Source organism: Acinonyx jubatus, chromosome D3, assembly GCF_027475565.1.
Source record: "Acinonyx jubatus isolate Ajub_Pintada_27869175 chromosome D3, VMU_Ajub_asm_v1.0, whole genome shotgun sequence".
Taxonomy (NCBI): domain Eukaryota; kingdom Metazoa; phylum Chordata; class Mammalia; order Carnivora; family Felidae; genus Acinonyx; species Acinonyx jubatus.
Window position 1 is genome coordinate 75,239,356 of NC_069392.1, and position 17,318 is coordinate 75,256,673.

Below are 17,318 nucleotides of genomic sequence, written 5' to 3' on the forward strand. Positions count from 1 at the left end.
AAGAGGAAAAGGAAACCCCCTGTGGTAGAAGCCGTTCCTGCCCCACCCAGTGCCCTCACCCTGTTTCCGTGCACACTGGCTCCACCTCCACGGGCCACCAGCATTTCTTTGCCTGAGAACTTTCTCTGATCACGGGAGCCTGCTTTGCTCAGCCTGGCTTGTCCCCGTGCAGGTGGCAAGTGCAGAGGAATTAACACCCCCGCCAGGACTACCCTTCCACTGGTAGCTACAGGCAGTGGGTGTGCAAATACCCCCAGTCCCTCGCTCCTTGGGTGCGACAGTTCCGAGAAGCGTGCTCTGCACAGGCTCCCAGCGTCTCCCCAGCAGGCATGAGCTTCAGCAACCCACAGAGGGAACTGGTCGTATTCTAAGGGACCTTACTGGCCGCCTTCCCACGGCCTGTCACGTTTCTGCACTCTCCTAGGTGTTTCCTGGGATGCTGTCCCAAATATTAGTATCTGGACATTTGTGGCAGTGAAGGATTCACCTTACCCAAATAGAGGTCCAATCTTTGCCCAACTCCTGAGAGGTAACCTCTAAAAACATGGCACCTCTCTTGGGGGACCCCAAACCGCAACTTGGCTCAGGGCCATCTCTGTGGGTAACCTAATTATGATAACGCCACTGCCTGCAACAAATGCACTCCCATCAGTTTGTATACAAATTCAAGGTGCCGTAAATGAGCTAGGGGAGCTTGAAATCTAAACCAAACCGTGAAAGACCCTCTCACCTACTACCCATGAATTATCAGGCACCTGGCTGGCTCAATCGGTTAGTGTCCAACTCTTGACTTCGGCTCAGGTCATGATCTCACAGTTCATGAGTTCGAGCCCCACATGGGGCTCTGCGCTGACAGTGCGGAACCTGCTTGGGATTCTGTCTCCCTTCCTCTCTGCCCTCCCCCACTTGCTCTCTCTCTGTCTCAAAATTAAAAAGAAAAATTTTTTTAAGTTTTTAATTAAAAAAATTAAAAAACAATTTAATCTGTCTTTTGGAACAGCCAGATTTTCATAAGTACTTCTGAATTGCATCTGTTGAGGACATAACAATAAAGCCAATCTTTAGTTGCCTGTGGTAATAGGAAAGCATTGTTGGCATGAATTAAAATGTACTTTTTTACTCCATTTGGCTGGTCATTTCAGATTCCTTTGTCAGACCTTGTTTGTGTGTGTGTGTGTGTGTGTGTGTGTTTTAATGTCTATTTACTTTTGAGAGACCGAGCACAAAGGGGGAGGGGCAGAGAGAGGGAGACACAGGATCCGAAGCAGGCTCCAGGCTCTGAGCTGTCAGCATAGAGCCCGATGTGGGGCTTGAACTCACGGACCATGAGATCACGACCTGAGTTGAAGTCAGATGCTGAACTAACTGAGCCACCTAGGCACCCCTGTCAGACCCTGTTTCTGATGAGATATTAGTAACACCCTCTGCTGGTAAAGACTCTTAAAGACATGCAGCAGACCTCCCCGCCTCCCCCTGGCCACATCCCCAGGAACATTCCAGGTCCACAGCATCCCTGGAGCCCGGGGCAGGCTGCTTTCCTCACCCTGCATGTCCGTGACCAGGAGGCAGCCGCTCGTTCTCTGGTAAACCCAGTGCTGGAAGGTGCAACACTTCTGACCAGCCTCCGATTCTCTTCTCAAGAAGTTTATTTCCTTCCCGTCCCGGATCGAATACTTCACAAATTCCCCAATCAGCTCCTCCTCCACTGTGGCATAAGGGATGTTGTTCTCCGGTCGGTGGATAAGAAAAATAGGGATTATCCTGGAAGAAAAGACAGCATGGGCACACGTCACATTCTCAGGTGGTAACGAAGACGGTGGCGGGGGGGGGGGGGGGCGTGTTCTGTCTTCACTTGGATTAGCAGGGAGCTGCGGAACCAATCCCTGGGTCCCTTTAGAGGTAGGCTAACCCCTCACCGCAATGATTGTTCAACAGGTGAAAAGATGTATTTCTGGTTTTCATTTGTTCCTAGAGTTGGTCAGAAACTCCTCCTGGGGGGTGGGGTTTAATCGCCCACGTACACACGAATGTCTTCATTACAGTCATATCTCAGTGGCCCGGCAGCCATGTGTCCACCCATCATATCCTTTTCTTCCCTTCCTCCCTTCCATTCAGTCAGCAAATACGTATTCAGTGGTTTCCAGGTCAGTCTTCCAGATGCCGTTCCAGAAAACAGTGAAGAACACAGGGGCTCTGCTTTCAAGGACCTTACGTTTAATTTTTTTTAACGTTTATTTATTATTGAGAGACAGAGAGACACAGAGCATGAGCAGGGGAGGGGCCGACAGGTGGAGAGACATAATCTGAAGCAGGCTCCAGGCTCCGAGGCGTCAGCACAGAGCCCGACGCGGGGCTCGAGCTCACAAACCGCGAGATCGTGACCTGAGCCGAAGTCCGACGCTCAACCGACTGAGCCACCCAGGCACCCCGCAAGGATCGGGCAACAAATACGTACGTGTGCTACGTGAGAAAACAAAGCAGTGAAAAAGCACTAGGGAGCGCAGGGGTCAGGGAAGGGTTGCTATTTGACTGAGGGAGATCAGAGAGGCCTTGCTAAGGAAGAACGTTTGAGCAGAGACCTGTAGGAAGGGAGCTAGGGAGCCGTGAGGGCATCTATGGGAAGAGCATTCTAAGTAGAAGGAACCATAAAGGGAAAAGGCTGGGGCAGGAGCATTCTGGGTGTGTTCTAAGAACAGCAAGGGCCCAGTGTGTGGCTGGAGTACTACTCCCCTTTGCTCCTATCTCTAGCAAAGGGGAGACAGGAGTAGCTGCGTGAGGCCAGGGAGGGCATAGGAAGCCAGACCTTGTGGGGTCTGGAAGGCCGTTTGAAAAACTCTCCCCTTTACATCCCTTTGGATGAGGAGCTACCGGACGGTTTTGGACAACGGATTGCCGTTATCACACGTCTGTGTTGCGGACGACCCTGTGGAGACGGGACTGTGCAGGAGTAAGGACAGGAGTAGGGAGGCCGGTGAGGAGGCCGCCCGGTCGTGAAGGCAGCTCCAGTGGAGAAGTGATCAGATCCTGAATGTGGCTGTCAGCACAATCCGTTCACGGTCACCCCACCCTCCCACCACCACCATGACTATGTCAAACCTGCTCTTCCCTCCTCCGACTGCCCGCACCTCCTCCCCAACCTCACTTTCAGCTGATGACCTCGCTTCCCGTTTTACTGTGAAGGCTGCAACGGTAAGAAGAGTGCTTCTAAGAGCTGCACGGTCCCGCCTCCTCGGTCTGTGCCCGTATATTCCCCTCCCCTCCCCCACTGTGGACGAAGCCTCCTGGCTGCCCCCCCACCCCAAACCACTTCTTCCGCTGGTGCCCTGGATCTGCCCGACCCCTCTGGTGCCCCAGGATGTGGCTCTAGCAAGCATTCCCCACATTCGTGCATCCCATTTTCCTCTGGGAAACCGACTCACTGCCAGTGGCATAGCGACTTGCGGAAATAGCTCCGGGCAGCCCGTGGGGCCCATAACCCACTCAACTACTGACTCAGTTTACGTCAAAACCCAGGTCAGTTGCAGACTCACCGTCTGCCATCCCTCCCCTCCCTTTGTCTCTTGAACCCACTCAGAGATGCTCTCCCACTACGGAAGCTTCGGTCAAGGGCACCAGCAGCTTGTGTTGCAGACTCTGTGTTGCAGAGTCTAACGGTCTCTTCTCGGCCCTCGTCTCACTTGCTCTCAGGGGCGCCTGACACGGCTGATCTCTCGGAGTCCCCTTCCCACTGCTTCCAGAAACTCCCTTCCTCTTGGTTTTCTTCCTGCTTCATTGCTTCCTCTTTCCCTGGCTTCTCACTTCTCCCCAACCTCTGACACGCCCTGGGACGGCTCTCCTGTCTCTGCCCACACCGGCTAGTGACCTCCTGGCTTGAAATGCGGTCTGTATGTCGACAATTTCCACCCTGAAATCTCCATCCAGACCTCCCCCCTCTCCCCCACTCACCTTCCGGCCTCCTCCTCTCTGTCTCCGATCGATGTCTCCTAGGGATCTCAAATCTAACACAGCCCAAACTGAACCGCTCACGTGCCCCCCAACTCCTAGCTCGGTGGCTGGCGACTTACCCTCCCTTTCCGTTCATCCGACAGCGTCTGCTGAACAGCTTGTGCCAGAATCTCAGAAACCTCACCAGGAGAGCGAACATGAAAGAGACACGGTCCCTGCTTTGCAGGGACAACCGCTGGGAAGGGTGCACCGTGGAGAAGCTTCCAGCTCCCTACTCTTAACTAAGGAAGATAGGCAGCAGGCTCTCCAGGAGCAGTGCAGCGGCACGCGAGTGGTAAAGACCGAGTAGAAATAAGCTAGTAGGAGGCGAAGCGGGGGAGCAAAGCGGGGGAGCATCGCCCCTAGCTTCGTGTCCCTCCTGCTCACTCACGCACGCACACAAGCCAACCTGAGCCGCTTCCCCCCCACCCTACCTGAACTGAAGCTTCCTGATGCTTCTCCCTGAGTTCCACCCCAGGGACGCACTGCCACCCCCCAAACACAGCTACTCTGCACCGAGCAGGATGTGAAGTCACAGCTGGCCATCCCCATTCATCACTGAGCAAGGAAGAAATGGCAACAGAGCTCGTGGAAGGATGTGCCTGAATCCGCCTCGGCTGCTACTCACTGCGGAGAGGCACAGGGTCCGCAAACCATTGCCTGTGGGCCAACTCCGGTCCGATGCCTGTTTACAGCCCACAAGCCAAGAATGGTTTTCACACACGAATATTTGGAATTGATGTGATCAGAGGGGAACCCTAACTCTGAACCCCAAGGGTAAGCAAAGTTGCTTTAAAAAGTTAGCAAAATGGGGCGCCTGGGTGGCTCAGTCAGTTGAGCGACCAACTTTGGCTCAGGTCATGAGCTTGCAGTTCATGGGTTCGAGCCCCATGTCAGGCTCTGTGCTGACAGCTCAGAGCCTGGAGCCTGTTTCAGATTCTGTCTCCCTCTCTCTCTGCCCCTCCCCTGCTCACAGTCTGTCTCTCAAAATAAATAAACATTAAAAAAAATTTTTTTAAGTTAGCAAACTGTTACTTAAAAAAAGAATTCCAGGGGCACCTGGGTGGCTCAGTCAGTTAAGCTTCTGACTTCAGCTCAGATGATGATCTCACAGCTTGTGAGTTCAAGCCCCGCATCAGGCTCTGTGATGACAGCTCAGAGCCAGGAGCCTGCTTCAGATTCTGTCTCCTCTCTCTCTACCTTTCTCCCACTTGTGCTCTGCCTCTCTCTCAAAAATAAATAAACATTTAAAAAAAATTAAAAAAAAAGAATTCCATTCTTCTCCTTAGTAAACTTATATACTAAAGAATTGAATTCAATTATTATTATATTTTGAAACTTATCAACCAAGATTTGTAGATACTGGTTTTCTTTCTTGTTATGCAAGTATCAACATAATAGCTTCTTTTTTAAAATTTTTTTAAAGTTTATTTACTTTTGGGAAAGAGAGACAGAGTGCGAATGCGAGAGGCGCAGACAGAGAGGGAGACACAGAATCCGAAGTAGCTCCAGGCTCTGAGTGGTCAGCACAGAGCCCGACGTGGGGCTCGAACTCACGAACTGCGAGATCATGACCTGAGCCAAAGTCAGACGCTTAACTGACTGAGCCACCCAGGCACCCCATAATGGCTTCTATTTTGCCTACTGGCCGACAAAGCCTAAAAGAGTAATGATCTGGCCCTTTACAGAGAACATCTGCCAACACCAGGTCTCAAGTTTTGTCTTCTATTGGCTACTATCACCTTGACTCTCTCTGCCCCAAGGCTACAAACATGGTCACACCTCCTCATTTTAAAAACTACGATCCAATTTGACAATAAATTTCATATATTGAAAAAAAACAATTTGACAATAAATTTCATATATTGGGAAAAAAAACAAAAAAACTACGATTGTCGATCATCGCCTTCCATTGATGGGTCTCTGCCCTCACATTTCATTCCCCTTCCCTGGCTTCCTTCACTTCTGTCACCATTTGGACGAGTGACTCCATTTGTATCCATGGCCCTGATTCCAATGTACTCTTTGACCCAGTACCCCTCATTTTACAAAAATCCTGCTTGCTAAGGTCACTCATTCTGATGGCTTTTAGTTTTCTCAATTAAAAAACTTGGATTTATACTCAACTTCCTCTCTCATCTTATTCCCTATATCAAGTTTGTTAATTGCACCTACTTACTGAATGAATATCCCAAGAGCCCTTTCTCTCCTCTCAAACTCCCCATGGCCAGTGGTCACGTTCTACCTCCACTGCCCCTTCCCTGGGCTGTAGCAACACCTCTCCGACTGGTCTCACCACATCCAGCCTCTGGACCTCCTCTTTCATGGACCTCTTCTTCTGGGGGCCAGCCCTGATGCCCCCACCATTGTTCTGTCCCCCATTTTCACCGCCACGCCCAGGTGGAAGCGTCTTGGTGGTCCCTGCACACAGAAGCATCTTGAAGCTGATAAGCATCTGAATCCTCCCACTTTGACACGTACACAATCACACTCAGGTGCTATCTCCTCTAAAATCTGCTTGTGTTCATCTTTTCTAACATGGTCTCAAGTGTAGAGGCCTTGAAGAAGGCAGTGTGTGTGTGTATGTGCGTGTTTCCTGGTGTCGAATCCTCTGATCTTGATTCAGTGAACATGGAATTGGGAGCAGAGGCCTCTGTGAGGACCCCCATCCTTCCGTATGTTTGTTATTATTCAGGCACCCACAAAATTCTTCCACTGTATGGAAGGGAAAGGTGTTTACGTAGCAAGATGTCCTAATCTATCTTTAGGCCGGTGGCACATTTGTGGGGGCGCTGATGATGCTAATTAGCCCCTGTGTCCCTCACACGCACAGGCCCTTTCCAAGTCCCTTCGCCAATCTTTGTTATTCATAAGTTTGTGCTGTTTTCTTGAGAAAGCCCCCAAACTGTAGGGTCAAGCCACACAAAACCAGAGGGCTCTGTGCATTGTGGACAGCTCACCTGGTTGACCCTCTTCCTCCTGGAGAAGAATTCTAGGGTTAGGGACTATACAAAGGGGGCCGGAGAAGACAGAGAATGCACAAGTTCCTGTAACACAAAACTATAACTCACTCCGGATTGCTGCCTGAGTGGATTGAACAGAAAAGCAATTGTGTATTTTCTCTGCAGCATGTTCATTTTTCTTGAAGTTGCTGAGAAATGTTTGTGTTCTAAGTATGCTAAGCATCTCTTGGCAAAGAGCAGAAAGCATTAGACTTTATATATAATATGCCCAACACCCCACCTCAGGGAGAGTATTTTCCCCCATTGTGAGTCCACAGGGTCAATGTAAGCAACGATTCCTTCCTTCTTTCCTCTCCCAGTTTCTACTGATACATAAATGACTGTTGTGTCTGAAATTTCCAACGTGTTCTGGCTCTTTCTCTTCCCACTTAAACATGATCTCAACCAGATAAACCCACTAGTAACCAGAAGCTCCAGACACCCAAAAATCCGCATGACTCAGTCAATATTTAGCCAATGAGTGGATAAAAGTAATCACTGTAATCTATCTCTGTAGGGTTCCAGGAAATGGGTACTGTGTTCCTACGCTCCTGATACCCAATTCACTCTTCGTAGACATGGCACCATATTTTATTTTCATCATAGGGTAATTGTTTTGTGATATTCTTGTGTTCTCTTTTCTTTGCTTATTGTTTGCCATGAAGTAGATACTCTGTACTTTTTATTTAACGTGCTACATTTATCAAATTCATTTTCTATTTCTATCGAATTATTTTCTATTTACTGTGATACATTTATCAAATCCATCCATCCATCCATCCATCCATCCATTGATTTAAAGAATATTTATCAAGTATCTCTCTATATGCCTCTGGCAACCTAGAGAGGAACAGGATAGCAGCCCAGTGTGGCCTCATGGCTTCCAGACAGAGAGACCAGGCAAAATGCTTGTCCCACTGGTCCTTCTCACCCTCTCATCCCTCCAAGTCCCCAAGAAACCAGGGTGATAATACAAGAGACAGTAAACACACTCACTCTGGCACTTCTCCAAAGCCTTCCAGAGGCTGTGCTTCGGCAGCATAGATCTTGGCATAGTATCTGGCAGTATTTTGGACATAGCATTCCTACATCACCCAAACACAAGGGAAAGACAAGTGAGTAGAAGAAATTCAGAGTTGCTGGTAAAGCTAATTAGACTTCCCAGTAAGTCAAGCCAATGGATTCCCCAACCCACCCCCTGGTTGCAGGCACAGAAGCAACAATTATTGCAGACTCGAGTTGTCCACTTGCAGAGAACTCTGAGACTCGAAGGAACTATCCAGGTAAGGCTCAAGTGGCCTCTAGGACCAGGCATCCTGAACTATCAAATTTCTAGAACGCACATGGCTGAAATTCATCCTGGGCTAAGGGGACTGGCCCCATGGCAGGATGTCGGGCACAGCTCGGGGTGTGCTGAGCTCTCCCATCTGAAGCTCTTCTTCAAAGGTGTAATTAGAGTTGTGGGGAGCCAACACCTTGGCAACACTGTTGGCTTAGGAAAGGGCAAACTGGATTCTGCTTTCTACTCAGTGGGGTCTTTCAAGAGGGAGTGTGGACGCTGGGGGCTTTCCCTGACTGGACCAGATGGTACTTGAGATGGAAAAAATACATAGTGAAAGAAAAGAAAAAAGAAGGGTTGACTTGGAGGAGGAAGGAATACGACTGGCAAAACTCTGTACTCAAAAGAGGGGCTGCCTTCATGAGCCCCAAGTCCCACTGGACCTCACCACACCTAAGACAATCCTGGAGGGCTAGTGCTTGATGGCACCTGAGAGATTCACTGAAGTATAACCTATTCATTTTATAGGTAATAATTTTAGAAGGGTGCCTAGCTTGCGAAAGAGCTAGACCCAGCTGTCCTGAAGGCTTGGCCACTGCTCTGGGTCAGGCTCTCGATACTCTTGGTGTCAAGAGTGAAATACACAGACCAAACTGGGAGGCAGGGAGGGAAGCCCGTGTTCTCTTCTTGTCTCAAGGTTCTGTGACTCAATAACACAGGGAGACGGGAGCTTAGCTAGAGCCTTGGATCAGTCTCCCTTCATAACTTATAGGCTAACATTGACCCAAACTCAGGAAGGCAAGGAACAGGACACCTGCTGCCCCCTCTGAATATAGCCCACCCCCTTCCATAAAGTAAACAAGAATCTAGAAACTATGCCCTTGGGGATGCTTGGGCATCCCCTGTAGCTTGGACCCCCCACCTTCCACATCATCCCGTGTCTGAGTGGACTCAAGGACCTCATGGGGCTTCCTAGAAACAGAAATGATCCCAGCCCAGGTCAGAGCCGGTGAGGGGCCTCCAGACACAGGGTGAGTCCCATCCGGCTGGCATGAGGGCAAGAAATTACCCCGAGAACTCAGACATGGTTCCCAGCATTCGGGCTTGATCCAGGGGCTCCCTTACAGCCACACCCCAAAGGGAGAGAAACACCCTCTTGGAGACACTCCCAACAATTCTGAGTCTGACTTTCATCTCAGACTCTCGTGGGTCCCCCCTCACACCCCACGTGACTCTGTAGGGCAGGTGGACCCACCTGGGCAGCGAGTTTGTAGTTCCTCTGGATGAGCTCATCGTTGTTTCTGGTCCCGTAGGCAACAGCGTTGTGCACCTTGAGCACGCAGGCGTGGCCGGGCTGGAAGACAGGCATGAGGCCCTGCATCACTTTGCTGCGGAAGGCTTTCCGGTGGACCCCTTCTCCAAAGTGCAGCTCCTCCGTGGCGATCTGACCTCGCAGGTGGTCCCCAAAGTAGCTGTCCCTGAGGAAGTCTTCTCTGAAGATGAGTTGGCTGAATTCAATCTCTTCACATCCTAAAACACACCTCACCTTTAGTTGGACAGAATATCCCAGCCCCCATCCCGCTTCTTGGCTCATGGTTGTTCCCACACAGGGACGAGGATGAGGCTGGCCTGTAGAACCTGGAGGAGAGACCACACGGAACTCCCAACAGAGAGAGGCACAGCTCAAAGATGAGAAGGGGGGTGGGGGGGACAAGTCCTCGAGGAGGCAGGAAGATCGGTATGAGGCTCCAGTGGATCTCACTGGAGAGGGGAGAAAACTGGTGAGGGCCAAACTGGGGAGACCATGAAAAGAAGTTTACATAGATCTGGAAAATACAGACAGGACCACAAAAGGTAACTAAAGGCAAGCTGAAGTGTGGAGGGAGGAGGAGGAACCAACGATAAGACGTGACAGATCAGTTTCTCAGCCCTTTTTCTAATGACTGCCCCGTGAAAGGAGTCTTTTCAGACTTTTTTTTAATTGATCCCCCCCGCCATAAATTTCAATCCCACAGAGGTCCTGTATATCCATTTATGTGTGTATATCTGTGCTTCACACACAATCAGAGTAAGTTTTTTTGCCTCCTCAAGAACCAATTTTTGTCTTCTTGGGGGCAATACCGTTTCCCCATGTTGAGAATGTCTGTGGTAGCTATAAGAAATAGGTAGGCAAGGACAAAACAGTTAAAAAGAACCTCCTCTGAGGAGACACTGAAAAAAAAAGCCTAATTATTTTGGATTTATGTGTAAAAAGAAAAGTAGAATTATTTTTTTCTAGCACCGGGTTTTCTCATAGCGGATTCTCCACGTTTCAGGTGACCACGGATGCAATCGGAAGGTTCCCTTCTAACCTAGAGATGAACAGGTCAGCCTTCTGGTGGGCTGAGAGAAGAGAAGAAGACAGCTTTCAACGAAATCCGTTTGGTTAGAGTTCTTTAGCACCCTTTAATCCTCGAAGTCGATGAAGACTCACATCTTTCTGAATGTTTAAAAGAAGAAAGAAATCACGGGTCGTGTGTGAAAATCTCACTTCACGTTTCTATTTAGACTCTTTAGAGAAACATTTTTCTCTGCTTTTAAAAATATTTTCAGGTCACGTGTTTGAAGAGCAGCCAGTGACTGAAGCGAGCTACTAAAGGTATACAGAGATGAAAATTATTGTCCAAGAGTATCGATGAACAACTAGGCCTCGTTATTGGCAGAAAGAAAGAAAGGGAGGGGGACTCAAACAGTAAAAGTGCTGGGGGTGCCTGGGTGGCTCAGTGGATTGAATGTCAGACTCTTGATTTCAGCTCAGGTCATGATCCCAGGGTCATGGGATTGAGCCCTGTGTTGGGCTCTGTGCTGAGTGTAGAGCCTGCTTAGGATTCTCTCTCTTTCTCTGTCATCTCGAAAAGAAAAAAAAGAAAAGAAAAAGTGCCGAAGATGCCTGTGGAAAGAGCGTGTGTAGGAAGATCCTCCAGGATTTCATGATGGTGAGCAGGAGCCTCAGGCCAAGTAACCTGTCCCAGGTTTCTAGAAAGATCTATGGTGGAGAAGCAGGGGAACAGGCAGGCAATTGGGACACTGTCCCAGACAAATTAAAAAAAAAAAATGTTTCTGATGTTTATTTATTTTTGAGAGAGAGAGAGACAGAGACAGAGCATGAACGGGGGAGGGGCAGAGAGAGAGGGGGGGACACAGAGTCCGCAGCGGGCTCCAGGCTCTGAGCTGTCAGCACAGAGCCCAATGCGGGGCTCGAACTCATGAACCGGGAGATCATGACCTGAGCCAAAGTCAGACACTTAACTGACGGAGCCCCCCAGGCAAATTTTAAGAGATTATTTATCATAGGTTTCATCTTTAGTGACAGAACTAGAAAGAAAATTAATTTACAGAGAAGAGTATAGGTTTTTTAAGTTAAATTCAAAAACTGGATCACTTAGAAAAAGGGATGCTTTTTATACAACCCAAATCTTCTTAATTCTAGTTGCACAAATGATTTCATTTTAACAATTTGGCCCCTAATACCACTTAAAGAATATAGGAAGTGTTTTATGTATACAGCCCAATAAATATGAATTATATTTATCCCATTCTATTCTCCTTCAAAATCCCCAAATTTCTAAAACTCAATTATTATTGACAACAACAACCGCACTGAGTGCTTAAAAAATGCATCAGATTTAATACAAAAGTTGTTTCCGACTGTGTGCTTAGAAAGAAGAAGGTAATTTGTTTTCTATAGTACTGTATTGGGTATAATTAACAATCTTGTCTATAATTTCCAACAGAAAGTCTACTTAACAAAGATAAAACAGTGAAAGGAAAAAAATAAATCTTAGGACTTTCCTTTGAAAGCCCCATGTGCGATCATTAAATTGTGCTAGCCTGTGTTTTATTTGAACCATCATTCATTTTTGGGCTTTCCCACGAGCTGGGTTTTATTAGTTTTTAATTAGAGCCCAGCCTGTAAAATGTTATTTGTTCCTCCTCGGGAGAATTCAACTAATAAAATGTTTATCACCAAATAAGAAAGGTGATAAAGAAGTTATTTGAGGCTTCTTCATCTGAAAGATCAAGGGGACCGGGACCAGTGCCAAAATGCCAAAGGAAAGCACCAAAACTCATCTTTCATTTCCATGAAGATGCGAAGGAATGGGGTTCTCCTAGGACACCTGACTGTCTTTGGAATTTGCTTAGTGAGTCAAACTGGGAAGTAAACCGAAGCAACAAACCAGGCTGTGTCAGTGCCAGATGCTGAAAACCCGCTGCGGAGGGGCTGGACGCAAGCCTGAGGCTTCAAGGAAGGAGTCTGACCCCAAGGCCCTCACCGACACATCCTCAACAACTGAGCGCCCCGGTCTGATCTTTCATAAATACCACACCTCTGCATGTTGGTAGCCTCACGCACTTATTACAGGCCTCGCCACCAGCTTGAAATAGCTCATGAATTGTCATTCATTTCCCAGTCATTCCTGCGCTCTCCCCTACTTGGTTAGAAGAGTCGATGGGGATATTGTTTCAACCCTTGATTCCAGGAGCGAGCTCTCGCTTTGTGGAGTGGCCCATGTCCTTGGACATCCAACTCGGGTCAGCTTACCTTTAATATCCTGCTGACTCGCAAGTTGTTTCAGAACTAGAAGAAGACAAAGAAGAGAGGGTCTTCAGTGCACGTGGGCATTCTGGCCGGGGGCCGGGGGCGGGGGTGTCTCGTGGTTTATCGCCTGAAACGGAGAGGCTGAGGCTTACCTTCAGCGGTAAGGTTAAACTCAGCGGTCGCTTTGCCGTAACTGTTCTTGATGCAGCAACGGTAGATGCCCTGGTCCTTCTGACCGGCTTGGACGACGGCCAAGGACACAGCCGAGGTGTCGTCTGCCCTGCAATAGGGGACATGAATGTTGGAACGCTTCATCATTCTGAAGCTGCATGTTTCTAACACACTTAAGGAGAAAGGAACAGGTGCTTCCCTGCCCTAACACTTGGGGCTAGTGGGCTGGCTAAAGCACAAGGTCTCGATAAGCTGTTTGCATAATTCATTTTTATCTGTGGGGGATGATTGGTGCAAGTTTGCTTTAACATCCTCTCTCCAAATAGGCAATAGGAATCAAAACCATTTGGGAGCCTTGGCTGTGACCTGCAGAGCCAAGAACCGGAAATGTGAATTCTGGGGGCCGTCATTAACATTTCTGCTCAGAATTCACCTCAGTTATGTTACTGACCCAGGTGCTCTGGGCTTGAAGGAGACCTGAAAGCTCTAAACAAAATCTAAACACAGACACAACACGGGACAAGCGAAAGGGGGTCTTTGCTGTAAATAAGGACCCATGGCTGAGGGTGTTTTTGAATAGGGTACTCTTCTAGTGAATACTGCCCATCCATCCACCCGCCCCAAATTATTAAGTTCCAGGCACTGTGCCACGAACAGAAAAACCAGTGGTGGTGGTGGTGAGGAAAGAGAAGGAGGAGGAGGGGGAGGAGGAGAAGAAGAAAAGGCAAATGGGTGCTCCCAAATCAGTGCTGCCCAGACAAAATGAAGCCAACGTCGGTCAAGTGTAAAGGCCAGGCCACATGTCACCAGTAAATGGCAGGCCTACTAACGTATGCTCCCTACATAGCATACGGGGAGGCTAGGTTTTCTAAAGACATCTCAAATGGAAAATGGACCCAAAAGATTCAAATGCCAAGTCTGAGCTCAGAGCAAGATTGCCAAAACCCTACTGGTTAATTACCCTTGGCTGACAGCTACAGAAAGTGCTTTAAATGAATGATTAGTGCTTCTTTTTATAAAGCTCTAGGGAGTGGTCTTGGTTGTTTTTTTTCTTAAGCCAAGCCACTTATTCTCCATTGATATATCATTCTTCCTAAGCCATACATAAGACAGGCGGGGTAATGGCAACGTTTTAGGCTGCGTGGCATCATTCCATCTGTCACAATCCAGTTAGGTTTTCTAGAGGGATGTTATAGAAATTACAGCTCGAGGGGCGCCTGGGTGGCGCAGTCGGTTGAGCGTCCGACTTCAGCCAGGTCACGATCTCGCGGTCCATGAGTTCGAGCCCCGCGTCAGGCTCTGGGCTGATGGCTCGGAGCCTGGAGCCTGTTTCTGATTCTGTGTCTCCCTCTCTCTCTGCCCCTCCCCCGTTCATGCTCTGTCTCTCTCTGTCCCAAAAATAAATAAAAACGTTGAAAAAAAAAAAAAGAAAGAAATTACAGCTCGAATCTGCCATCACTATGGCATGTGGAGCCTAATTTCCAGACGTATGCTCCAAGCAAACGTATTTGAGTTAGTTATACAAAAAAACCTCGATTTTTCTTCCTTTTTCAGGCTCCTTGCAACGAGATTAAGGGGACAGGACACCTCCCGTGACTCAGGGAGCTGAACGGGGACTTCCCTCAGCAGAAAGAAGCATCTGGGGCTTGAGTTATGCCCACTGAGCCAGGTGATCTGTTTTAGAATAAGCCACACTCCCTCAGGTGTGTTGGGTGAAGCCCATGGCCCACGGCTCACGTGAACAAGCATTTATTGCCAGCAAGGCGCTTAGGGAGCCATTCGTCAGCTTTGTTCCACACGGGTACTCTCGGCAATGGTTCTCACTCTCTCTCTCTCTCCCCTCCCCTCCTCTCCTCTCCTCTTCTAACCTAGGGCCCCAGAAATACACGGCTTTTCCCATCTCAGAAATGGTTACTTATCACCTTCAATACCTGCTCCTTTCTATTACTTCATGGATTGTTTTTTTCTTTTTCCCTTGGATTCTCCTTCTTAGCTTTGAAATTTGGCAGGCTAGTAGGAATTTGTGAAAGAGAAAAAACACAGATTCACAAACAGAAGAGAGCTCTATAATCCTGGGACTGTGGAACCTCAGACTAGAAGATGATTTGGCATGTTCCCCTGATTTAAAGTTATTTTTTTAGGTTTCATTTTATATTTGAGCACGAGAGAGCATGAGCAGGGGAGGGGCAGAGAGACAGAAACAGAAGCTGAAGCAGGCTCCAGGCTCCCAGCTGTCAGCACAGAGCCCGATACGGGGCTCAAACTCACGAGCGGTCAGATCATGACCTGAGCCGAAGTCAGAAACCGAAATGACTGAGCCACCCAGGCGTCCCATCATGTTCCCCTGATTTTAAAAGCATCATGACACATTTCATGATTTTTTGAGGCCACAAGACTCGGGGGTGGCAGAGCCTGAGTAAGAACCCTTCCCTGCTTTCCCTGTCTAGACCTCTGTCTTCGTTCCTTACTTGTCTTGGATACTTAAGTGAGTGGGGTTTCAGCTTCAATTTTCCTTTTTACTTCCTATCACTATTTTCTTTTAGAACTATGTTGTGAAACCAGCAACAACCATGAAAAGTAACCAGGCAAATGTCCCACCTTCTCTGCACTTGGGCTACTGACTTGGAATCCTTTGTCCACCAGACCGTAGAATCTTCATGAATTTCTGCAAACTGGCAGCTTAATTTTACATTCCCAGAGTGGTCAGGGAACATCTCGGCTTGGATCTTTTTTAGTAATATCGGAGCTGGAAACGAGAGAGTTTCAGGTCAGTGTTCTTACAATAGTGGCAGAGAGTTTCACAGTGGCCAGAAGACTTTCCCATTTTATCGCATTTCATTTTCACAGCAATCCCAAGAATGGGGAGAATTATCCCCCTCAATTTATGGATGAGGAAACCAAGTGTCTGAGGGAAGATGTGACTCGCCTAAACTTTCAGAAAATGAGCAAATCAATCTAATAGAAAAATCTCATTTTTCATTACTTAAGACTCCCAAAGTGGGGCACCTGAGTGGCTCAGTCATTTAAGCGTCTGACGTTGGCTCAGGTCATGATCTCAACTTGCGAGTTCGAGCCCCGCGTCGGGCTCTGTGCTGACAGCTCGGAGCCTGGAGCCTGCTTCGGATTCTGTGTCTCCCTCTCTCTCTGCCCTTTCCCTGCTCATGCGTGCACTCTCTCTCTCTCTCTCTCTCTCTCTCTCTCTCAAAAATAATAAACATTAACAAAAATTAAAGTCCCAAAGTGAGATCTAGGATGCACGAAATGAAGTAGAACGTGAGAGGCTTTTTTTTTTTTTTTTTTTTTAAAGAAGAGGCTTGGGGATTGTGGATACCTAGTCTATAAACCCTGAGCCAAATAGAGCTGTATTTAAATGATCGCCAGGTAATCCAGGTCAAAATCAGAGCTGGGGCTTAGGGAGCAGGACAAAATCCGGGTTATCCAAGTAATTACGGTTACGTCCCCAGATATAAAAGGCAAAGCAACAATAAAATATTTAGTGAATAATTCTCCCCCATCTTTCCCCTTCGAGCGGATTGCAGTGATGTCTGATAGCGATTTCATCAGCAAAAGAGACAGACGTGTCTCCTTGAATGAAACACGATCAATCAGGAAACAATTCCCTGGTGTGTGGGGCGCGGGGTGGGGGGAGGCTGGGCTGAGCTCCTTGAATATCGCCTTTTAACATCAGGGATCAGGGCACTGCAGGCCAGCTGAGTGTGTCATTCCTCGGGACAGCCACGGGGCAGCAGCACAGACAGCAGAACGAGACGAGATGGCTGGCCCCGCCAGGTGGGTAGAATGACTTGGCTGGGTTCCTGGCAACGAGGTGTCCGTCCTCGTGCAGGCCAAGCTCCACAGCACCGCAGCCGTGGTAATTCAAAACACTGTGTGATCCCCGGCCAAGCCTGAAGTCCCCAGTGCCAACGCTTTGTTTCCCCGCTACCTCAGATCCCACTGCTGGGCAGCAGTCGATGGGTTAAATGTGCCTTCTCCTCTCTCTTTGATGCCAATGTATTTAAAAGCTTGTTTTCTTCCCAGGAAGTACTAATGAGCCGCTCAGGGGACAAATCCCTCCACTAGAGAGTAACTGAAGACACTAACAATATCATGGCAGAGAGAGAAGATATACCAAGTTTAGTGATGGCAAAACCCATTTCGGATTATTCGGTCCTACGCGGCTGGCTGCGTTAGGTATTGAGGCCCACAGTCTCAGACTCTCGCTCCAGAGTCTTGCCCAAGCCCGCCTCCTCGTCTGGAACTTAAGTCCTCAAGGAGCCTTCCAGCACAATGTGGTGGCAGTCTT

The 17,318-nt window shown here is 48.4% G+C and overlaps 1 protein-coding gene across 14 annotated transcripts in view; it reads right to left on the reverse strand.

Moving 5' to 3' along the window:
* The window catches only part of ALPK2 (alpha kinase 2), a 148,343-nt gene that overhangs the window by 18,167 nt on the left and 112,858 nt on the right, over window positions 1-17,318 (reverse strand). For 13 of the 14 annotated variants that reach the window (XM_027069066.2, XM_053205762.1, XM_053205761.1 and 10 more), the window contains 6 exons: window positions 15,614-15,761; window positions 12,997-13,124; window positions 12,848-12,883; window positions 9,521-9,795; window positions 7,983-8,071; window positions 1,544-1,761 (listed from right to left, as the gene is read on the reverse strand). In XM_027069066.2, the coding sequence (XP_026924867.2) occupies window positions 1,544-1,761; window positions 7,983-8,071; window positions 9,521-9,795; window positions 12,848-12,883; window positions 12,997-13,124; window positions 15,614-15,761 (894 nt within the window). Of the gene's footprint in view, window positions 1-1,543; window positions 1,762-7,982; window positions 8,072-9,520; window positions 9,796-12,847; window positions 12,884-12,996; window positions 13,125-15,613; window positions 15,762-17,318 lie in introns of those variants that run through there. The other variant, XM_053205766.1, reaches the window with a different exon arrangement.